General features: G+C 40.9%; 1 protein-coding gene across 1 annotated transcript in view; it reads left to right on the top strand.

Moving 5' to 3' along the window:
* The window catches only part of PYGB (glycogen phosphorylase B), a 61865-nt gene that overhangs the window by 23280 nt on the left and 28598 nt on the right, over positions 1-9987 (top strand). Inside the window, exon 3 of the mRNA XM_017862537.1 lies at positions 9265-9343. Coding sequence (XP_017718026.1) covers positions 9265-9343 — 79 coding nt within the window. The remainder of the gene's footprint in view (positions 1-9264; positions 9344-9987) is intronic.

Genomic DNA, 9987 nt, shown 5'->3' with positions numbered 1-9987 from the left:
AATGGGGAAAGGATTCCCTATTTAATAAATGGTACTGGGAAAACTGGCTAGCCATATGTAGAAAGCTGAAACTGGATCTCATCCTTACACCTTATACAAAAATTAATTCAAGATGGATTAGAGACTTAAATGTTAGACCTAAAACCATAAAATCCCTAGAAGAAAACCTAGGCAATACCATTCAGGACATAGGCATGGGCAAGGACTTCATGTCTAAAACACTAAAAACAATGGCAACAAGAGCCAAAATTGACAAATGGGATCTAATTAAACTAAAGAGCTTCTGCACAGCAAAAGAAACTACCATCAGAGTGAACAGGCAACCTACAGATGGGAGAAAATTTTTGCAATCTACTCATCTGACAAAGGGCTAATATCCAGAACCTACAAATAACTTGAATTTACAAGAAAAAAATCAAACAACCCCATCAAAAAGTGGGTGAAGGATATGAACAGACACTTCTCAAAAGAAGACATTTATGCAGCCAACAGACATGTGAAAAAATGCTCATCATCACTGACCATCAGAGAAATGCAAATGAAAACCACAATGAGATACCATCTCACACCAGTTAGAATGGCAGTCATTAAAAAGTCAGGAAACAACAGATGCTGGAGAGGTTGTGGAGAAACAGGAATGCTTTTATACTGCTGGCCAGAGTGTAAACTAGTTCAACCATTGTGGAAGATGGTGTGGCGATTCCTCAAGGATCTAGAACTAGGAATACCATTTGACCCAGCAATCACATTACAGGATATATACCCAAAGGATTATAAATCATGCTACTATAAAGACACATGCACACATATGTTTATTGCGGCACTATTCACAATAGCAAAGACTTGGAACCAATGCAAATGTCCATCGGTAATAGACTGGATTAAGAAAATGTGGCACATATACACCATGGAATACTATGCAGCTATAAAAAAAGGATGAATTCATGTCCTTTGTAGGGACATGGATGAAGCTAGAAACCATCATTCTCAGCAAACTATTGCAAGGATAGAAAACCAAACACCGCATGTTCTCACTCATAGGTGGGAATTGAACAGGGAGAACACTTGGACACAGGAAGGGGAACATCACACTCCGGGGTCTGTTTTGGGGTGGGGGGAGAGGGGAGAGATAGCATTAGGAGAAATAACTAATATAAATGATGAGTTAATGGGTGCAGCACACCAACATGGCAAATGGATACATATGTAACAAACCTGCACGTTGTGCATATGTACCCTAAAACTTAAAGTATAATAATAAAAAATAAAAATAAAAAATAAACTTTGTACACTTTTTTCTTTTTTTTTTGAGGTGGAGTCTCGCTCTGTCGCCCAGACTGGAGTGCAGTGGCCAGATCTCAGCTCACTGCAAGCTCCGCCTCCCGGGTTCACGCCATTCTCCTGCCTCAGCCTCCCGAGTAGCTGGGACTACAGGCGCCCGCCACCTCGCCCGGCTAGTTTTGTATTTTAGTAGAGACGGGGTTTCACCGTGTTAGCCAGGATGGTCTCGATCTCCTGACCTCGTGATCCGCCCGTCTCGGCCTCCCAAAGTGCTGGGATTACAGGCTTGAGCCACTGCGCCCGGCCCACTTTTTTCTTAAAAGTGATATTTTACTTGCAGTTTAGCTTTTATTTATTCTTGTGTTTGAAATATTTTCGTGATCACTGGGCTTTCAGTGTTTCCAGGTTCCTGTGCTGGGTGGGTGTATCTAGGTGCGAGACAGACTGCCAGATGCTTCAGGTGGAAGAAAACAGTGATGCTCCCATTTCTAATGGAATACCAAAAAGAAAATGTGGCGCAAATGCATTGTCAGGCCTGAGTTGTCCAGAGGAGCAGTTTATACTAAAAAGTAGTGGTTCAAAAGCAGCAGCCCACTCTTGATTGAGCTATTAAGGACGCATTAAAAGTGATCTTCATTATGAAACATTTTACACATACACGAAGATTGAGTGACTGTTACAGTGAACCTGTGCCACACACCCACCTTCTGCCTTCTCCAGTCACCAGCTCCACCTCACGGCCAGTAGTGTGTTCGTCATACCCCACCACATGCAGGTTATTTAAGCCAATCTGAAGCAGCATGATATTCACTTGTAAATATTTCAGTAGGTGGCCGTGCGCGGTGGCTCACGCCTGTAATCCTAGCACTTTGGGAGGCCGAGGTGGGCGGATTACCTGAGCTCAGGAGTTCGAGACCAGCCTGGCAACAATGGTGAAACCCCGTCTCTACTAAAATACAAACAACAAAAAAAAAATTAGCCGGGCGTGGTGGCATGCGCCTGTAGTACCAGCTACTCAGGAGGCTGAGGTAGGAGAATTGCTTGAACCCAGGAGGTGGAGGTTTCAGTGGGCCAAGATTGTGCCACTGCACTCCAGGCTGGGCAACAGAGTGAGACTCCGTCTCAAAAAAAAAAAAAAAAGTGTGTGTGTGTGTGTATATATATATTTATTTTGTAGGTGTCTCAAAAAGATAAGGAACTCCTAAAAATAGTTATATCATTATTCCTAAAATACTGACAGTAATTCTTTTTTTTCTGAGATGGAGTCTTGCTCTGTCACCCAGGCTGGAGTACAATGGCGCGATCTTGGCTCACTGCAACCTCTGCCTCCCGGGGTTCAAATGATTCCCCTGCCTCAGCCTCCTGAGTTGCTGGAATTATAAAGCACATGCCACCACTCCCAGCTAATGTTTGGAGTTTTAGTAAAGACTGGGTTTAACATGTTGATCAGGCTGGTCTTGAACTCCTGACCTCGTGATCTACCCACCTCAGCCTCCCAAGTCAGTAATTCTTTAATGTCAACTTCTTAGGCAGTGTATAAGTTTTTCTGATCACGTTATAACTTTTTAACAGCATGTTCAGAAACTAAATTGCATTTTTTTTTTTAAACCTTTCTTTTCTTTTTCTTTTTTTTTTTGGAGACGGAGTCTCGCTCTGTCACCTGGGCTGGAGTGCAGTGACACTATCTCAGCTCACTGCAACCTCTGCCTCCCGGGTTCAAGCAATTCTCCTGCCTCATCCTCCCTAGGAACTGGGATTACAGGTGTGTGCCACCTCGCCTGGCTAGTTTTTGTATTTTTAGTAGAGACAGGGTTTTACCATGTTGGCCAGGCTGGTCTCAAACTCCTGATCTCAACTGATCCATCTGCCTCGGCCTCCCAAAGTGCTGGGATTACAGGCATGAGCCACCGTGCCTGGCCACATCTTTCTTAATCTATAGATATCTCCTCTTTTTTATTTTCTGCCTTGCAATTAGTTTGTTGGAACTGGGTTTGTCCTGTAGAGTTTTCACAGAATTTACATTTGACAGACTGGGTCCCCATCTGGTGTTTAACCTACCACTGTGTCCCAAGGATGTCTGCTCTCACAAGTTTTTATTTTTTTGAAACAGAGTCTCGCTCTGTTGCCCAGGCTGGAGTGCAGTGGCTTGATCTCGGCTCACTGCAAACTCCGCCTCCCGGTTTCAAGTGATTTCTGGCTAGTTTCCGCGTTTTTAGTAGAGACGGGATTTCACCGTGTTGACCAGGCTGACCAAACTCCTGACCTGAAGTAATCTGCCCACCTTGGCCTCCCAAAGTGCTTGGATTACAGGCGCGGAGCCACCACACTCGGCCTGGTCTTACAACTCTTACTCAACATTGTACTCAGAGTCTTGGCCAGGGTATTTGGCAAGGAAATGAAATAAGAATCATCCAGATTGGAAAGGCAGAAGTAAAACTAACTCTATTTGCAGATTACATGATCTAGAAAACCCTAAGGAATTGACTAAAGACCATTAGAACTAATAAATGAGATCAGCAAGATTGCAGGATATAGGATCAATCTACAAAAATCAACTGTATTTCTATGTATTTGCAATCCAAATGGAACATTTCATTAATTCAGTCCAGATGGAATAAATCCAAAATGAAATTAAGAAAATAGTTTCATACCATTTACAATAGCATCAAAAAGAATAAAATGCTTAGGTGTAAATTTAACCAGAAAAATGCAAAACCTATACCCTGAAAACAAAGACATTGAGGAAGAGCTAAATATGGAAAGGGATCTCATGTTAACATCTTGGAAGACCCAATGTTGTTAAGATAGCAGCACTCCCCAAATTGATCTACAGATATAGTGAAGTCTCCATCTAAGTTCCATTTGGCTTCTTTGCAGAGATTGACAAGCTGATTCTAAAACCTTGCTAGAAATGCAAGGGAAGTCCGGGTGTCGTGGCGGGCAGCTGGAGTCCCTGCACTTTGGGAGGCTGAGGCAGGTGAATCGCTTGAGCCCTGGAGGCAGAGGTTGCAGTGAGCCAAGATTGCACCGCTGCACTCCAGCCTAGGTAACAGAGCAAGACAGACTCTGCCTTTGAAAAAAAAAAAAAAAAAAAAAAAAAAAGGCCAGGCATGGTGGCTCACACTTGTAATCCCAGCACTTTAGGAGGCCAAGGCAGGCAGATCACCTGAGCTCAGGAGTTCGAGACCAGCATGACCAACATGGAGAAACCTCATCTCTACTAAGAATACCAAATTAGCCGGGTGTAGTGGTACATGCCTGTAATCCCAGCTACTCAGGAGGCTGAGGTGGGAGAATTGCTTGAGGCAAAGATTGTGAGCCGAGATCACGCCATTGCACTCCAGCCTGGGCAAAAAGAGTGAAACTCCGTCTCAAACAAAAAAGAAACAAAGAAGAAAGAAAAAACAAGGGACCAGGAATAGTCAAAATAACCAAAAAGAAAAGAATCAGAAGACTCACACTTCACAATTTCAAAATTTACTGCAAAGAAGCAGTCATCAAGACTGTGTATTAGAAGCATAAGAATAGAACAATGGAGTTAGAATTAAGAGTCCCAGAAATAGGTTGGGCATGGTGGCTCACACCTGTAATCCCAGCACTTTGGGAGGCCAAGGCGGGTGGATTGCATGAGCTCAAGAGTTTGAGACCAGGCCGGGCAGCATGGTGAAACCCTGTCTCTACAAGAAAATCTAAAGAAAAAAATTAGTCAGGTGTGGTGGTGCTCACCTGTGGTCCCAGCTACTCTGGAGGCTGAGGAGGATTGCTTTAGTCCAGGAGGTCGAGGCTGCAGTGAGCCGAGATCGTGCCACTGCACTCCAGCCTGGGTGATAGAGCGAGACCCTGTCTCCAAAAAAAAAAGTCCAGAAATAAGTCTCATATGTATGGTCTGTTGTTTTTCTGCCAATTAAAAAAATTGCGGTAAAATATACATAACATAAAATTTGCCATTGTAACCATTTTTAACTGTACAGTTAAATTGCATTAAGTACCTTTACCTGTTCTTTATCCATCACCGCCATCCATCTCTAGAACCTTTTCATCTTTCCTAACTGAAACTCTATACCCATTAAAAAATAACTCCTCCTTTCCTCTTTGCCTAGCCCCTGAAAACCAGTGTTCTGCTTTTTGTCTCTATGAATTTGGCTACTCTAGGTACTCATGTAAGTGGAATCATACGTTATTTGTCCTTTTGTGACTGGCTTATCTCAGTCAAACAAAATGTCCTGAAGGTTCATCCATGTTGTAGCATGTGCCAGTACATTCATTCCTTGTAAAGGCTGAATAAATTTTTATTATGTGTATATACCATATTTTGTTTATCCATTCGTCTGTCAATGGACATTGGGGAGCTTCTACCTTTGGCTATTGTGAATAATGCTGCTGTGAACATAGGTGTACAAATATCTCTTTAAGATCCTGCTTTCAGTGCTTCTGATTATATACCTAGAAGTGGAATTGCTGGATCATATGGCAGTTCCATTTTTAACTTTTTTTGGAACCACCAAAATGTTTTCCACAGCAGTAGCACCATTTTACATTCCTACCAAAAGTACACAAGAGTTCCAGTTTCTGTACATCCTCACCAATGCTTCTTTTGAATTGAAAATAGAATGACTACTATTTTTTGATAGTAGTCATTCTAAATGGGTGTAAAATGGTGTCTTATAGCTTTTATTTGCATGTTCCTGATAACTAATAATGCTGAGCATCTTTTCATGTGCTTGTTGGCCATTTGTATATCTTGTTTGAAGAAAAGCCTGTTCAAGTCGTTTACTCATTTTGAATCAGGTTGTTTTTTTGTTGTCGAATTTTAAGAATTCTCTATTTGTCCTAGATATTAGTAGCTTATCAGATATGTGATTTGTGAATATTTTCTCCCATTCTATGGCTTGTCTTTTTACTGTGTTGATAGTACGTATTATATTACTCTCTACATAAAGACGAGGTTTCACCTTGTTGGTCAGGCTGTTCTCAAACTCCTAACCTGAAGTGATCCACTTGTCTTGGCCTCCCAAAGTGCTGGGATTACAGGTGTGTGCCACTGTCGATAGTATCTTTTGATTCACAAAAGTTTTTAATTTTTATGAAGTCTAGTTTGTTTATTTTTTCCTTTGTTGCCTGTAAGATTGGTGTCATATAGATCAATAGATTTTTTTGAAAGGAAATAGGTACCAAAACAATTCAGTGGAGAAAGATGTCTTTTCAACAAACGGTATTGGGATCTACATGCAAATAAATGAAATTGAACCCCTACCTCACACTACATACAAAAATTAGCTCAAAATGGATCAAAGACCTAAATGGTAAGAGCTAAAAGAATACAACTTTTAGAAAAATATATAGAGATCAATCTTCGTGACCTTGGTTTAGAATGATTTCTTAGATATGACACCAAAAACCCAAGCAACAAAAGAAAAAATAGATACATTGGACTTCATCAAAATGAAAAACTTTTGTGCGTTAAATAAAGACAACCTACAAAATGAGAGAAAATATTTGTAAATCCTAAATCTGATAAGAGTCTAGTATCCAGAATATATGTGAAGAACTCTGACAACCACAAAAAGACAACCCAATTGAAAAATGGGCAAAAAGACTTGGATGTTTCTCCAAAGATGATATCCATGTGCACAAAAAAGATGCTTAATGTGATTAGCTATGAGGGAAATGCAAATCAAAACCACAATGAGATGCTGCTTTATACCCACGAGAACGGCTATAATCATAAACACAGAAAACAAGTGTTGGTGAGGGTATACAGCCATTGGTGTGATTGTCAAATCTTGCAGTCACTTTGGAAAATAGTCTGGCAGTTACTCAAAAAGTTAAGCATAGAATTCTCATGTAGCCTAGCAATTCCATACGAAGGTATAGGCCTGAGAGAAATGAAAACATGTCTACATGAAAAATTGTATATGAATTTCACAGCAGCATTATTCATAACAGCCAAAAGTGGAAGCATCCAAATGTTTATCAGTTGATATGTAGGTAAACAAAATGTGGGCTAGCCATACAATGGAATAGTACACAGCAGTACAAAGACGGGAAGGGCTGACATATGGCACAACATGGATGAAGCTTGAATACATGCTCATTGGAAGAAGCCATGAAATATCCGAAGTAAGTAGATCCATAGAGATGGAGGGTAGATCAGTGATTGGCAGAGGCGGGGGAAATAGGTTAGGACTGCTGATGGGCACGGGACTGCTTTTTGATACGATGGTTTGGAATTAGTGGTGATGGTTGCACAATTTTGTGAACATACACTTTTAAAAGGTGAATTTTATGGTTAATGAATTATATCTCAATAAAGAGATAAAGGTTACTGGGTGTACTGCAATGCACTTTTTCTGTCTTCAGTTGAGAAGCCCACTTCAGCAGAGTTTTGGACTTTCTGTCAGCTACTTTTTGTGTCGTTGTTGTTGAGACAGGGTCTTGCTCTGTCACCCAAGCTGGAGTGCAATGATATGATCACGGATCACTGTAGCCTCAACCTCCCGGGTTCAAGTCATCCTTCTGCCTCAGCCTCCCGAGTAGCCAGGACTGTAGGCGTGCGCCACCACACCCAGCTAATTTATTTTTTATTTTCAGTAGAGACATCTCATTATGTTGCCCAGGCTGGTCTTGAACTTCTGAGATCAAATGATCCTCCCACCTTGGCCTCCTAAAGTGTTGGGTTGACAGGCTTCAGCCACCGCACCCAGGCTTTTTATGTCTTTCTCGAATGCTCACAAAATCAAGGTGATATTTGCCCTCCTAGGTGGGATGAGTGTGCTGTAGGCACTCAATTTAAAAACATGAAGGAACTAAACATCTTTCCCTATGTTGACTTGTAGCCTGTCTTTAGAAAATATAGAGAGATATTTAAAAGTTTAATGGATTTTTTGAATTTAATAGATTTTTTTATGAACGAGAGGTTTTAAGATCGGTTTAGACCATAAACTTAGAGGTTTTCTGGTCGGTTATGTTGTAGTTAAACTTATTTCTTAACTTTGAGCCAGTAATGCATTATTGAGTAAATCCTAGCACCCCCCCTCCCTATATCCAAAATATTGTTGGTGGAATGTGCCCTTTGAAATTGCTTTAGGAATTAAGTTCAAGTCACAGTATTTTGAAATTTTACCCTGAATCAAATTACTATATGTGTCAATATCATTCATTTGACTTAGTGTATGCTAAATCATTTGTAACTTTGCTGTTGTTATTTAAAACACTACCACTCTTCTCAGTGGATATTTTTTTGGTTTCAAAAATGTACTTTTTTAAAATTAAACTTTGTTGTTTATGTTAACATGTATTGGGTTTACTATTTTAAATGAATTCATATGTATACTTTAAAAGGTCTGCATTTTAATTTGTAATTTGATAAATATCAATATATGTAATTCAAATGAACAAAAGCTGTTTGGATTCTTCTGAGACCAAAAAGTTTAAAGACTACCAATCCAGATAATGTGAGCAATTTGTCAAGTTCGTGCACTAAATCCAGATTAATGGAATATTTATCCATATGCCATAATGAGAGTACTGAGTTCGGCTTCTGGAATGGCTTTAAGTGTCAATCGTGATTGTATTGCTTTTCTCTGATTTTAGCATGACATATCTATTTCACAACATTGTTTGAATACAATTGGAATCACCATAGGAAAAGTGCTTTTAGGTTTCAGTTTAAAATATGTCATGTAAATGTCTTTAGCCCATGTGAAATTAGAGAATGACAGAACCATTGATTACATTTTAGGATACATGTTATAATTTGTTCACTATTAATAGGTTAACTACCTGGCAATAAATGTTTTTGAAATATTTGTAAACTTTCATTTCCATGCGTTAACATCAAAGTTTAACATTGGATTTTCAAGTCTAACAGAACCCAGACTCTAATTTTTAGCATAAGCTCACAAGACTTACATATCTTTCAGCCTGTCATTCAAGGGAAAATATTGAGTAACATTAAAATGCTGCCTCTGTTTTTGTTTGCAGTTGGGGTTGGACTTGGAGGAACTCGAGGAAATAGAAGAAGATGCTGGCCTTGGGAATGGAGGCCTGGGGAGGCTGGCAGGTAAGCTGCCCCATCCAGGAGGAGCTCTCTTGGACCTGCTGGCTTGGTTGGTGGCTGTGTGGTGAGGCCAGGGTCAGGTAAATTGGCTTCAGGGTAAATTGGCTTTGAGTAGATGGGCCAGTGTGTTCTTCAGATTGAAATCTTTGCCACTATTTGGGGGAAAAGGGGAAAATACATGTTTTCTTTCACACAAGGGGCATGTCATCATTATCATGAAGACCAGTCCTGCCAGCATGGAGTAAGCTGGTGCTGGGAGGGACCCCCGATATGCTGACCACTTTCCAGGGCACAAGAGCCAGCGATTGGCAGACAGCCCAAAGGATGGAAAGATGATTTATGAACGTGGTCCTGCTTGCATCAGGCAGTTTCAACTCTGATACAGTCAGCAGATTGCCTTGAAATAAGAAGGCAGGGCACTGAGCTTTGAGGGTTTTCAGCCCTCTCCACGCCCCGGCCTTCGCGACATGTGATGGGCCACCACCGTCTTCCTGCTACGTCCCTTCTCATCAAATGCAAAACAGGGCTTCCTACACTCAAGGGAAGCTCCAGCCTCCTTTGTCCCCATCTAGTGACAACCCCAGGGGCGGCCATTCACCCCACATCTTACCTCCAAGCTGGAGACTGTGGACTGCTCCCTCCCCGAC

This window comes from Rhinopithecus bieti, unplaced genomic scaffold (assembly GCF_001698545.2).
Source record: "Rhinopithecus bieti isolate Rb0 unplaced genomic scaffold, ASM169854v2 scaffold_56174, whole genome shotgun sequence".
NCBI lineage: Eukaryota > Metazoa > Chordata > Mammalia > Primates > Cercopithecidae > Rhinopithecus > Rhinopithecus bieti.
This window is presented reverse-complemented; position numbering and strand designations above follow the sequence as displayed.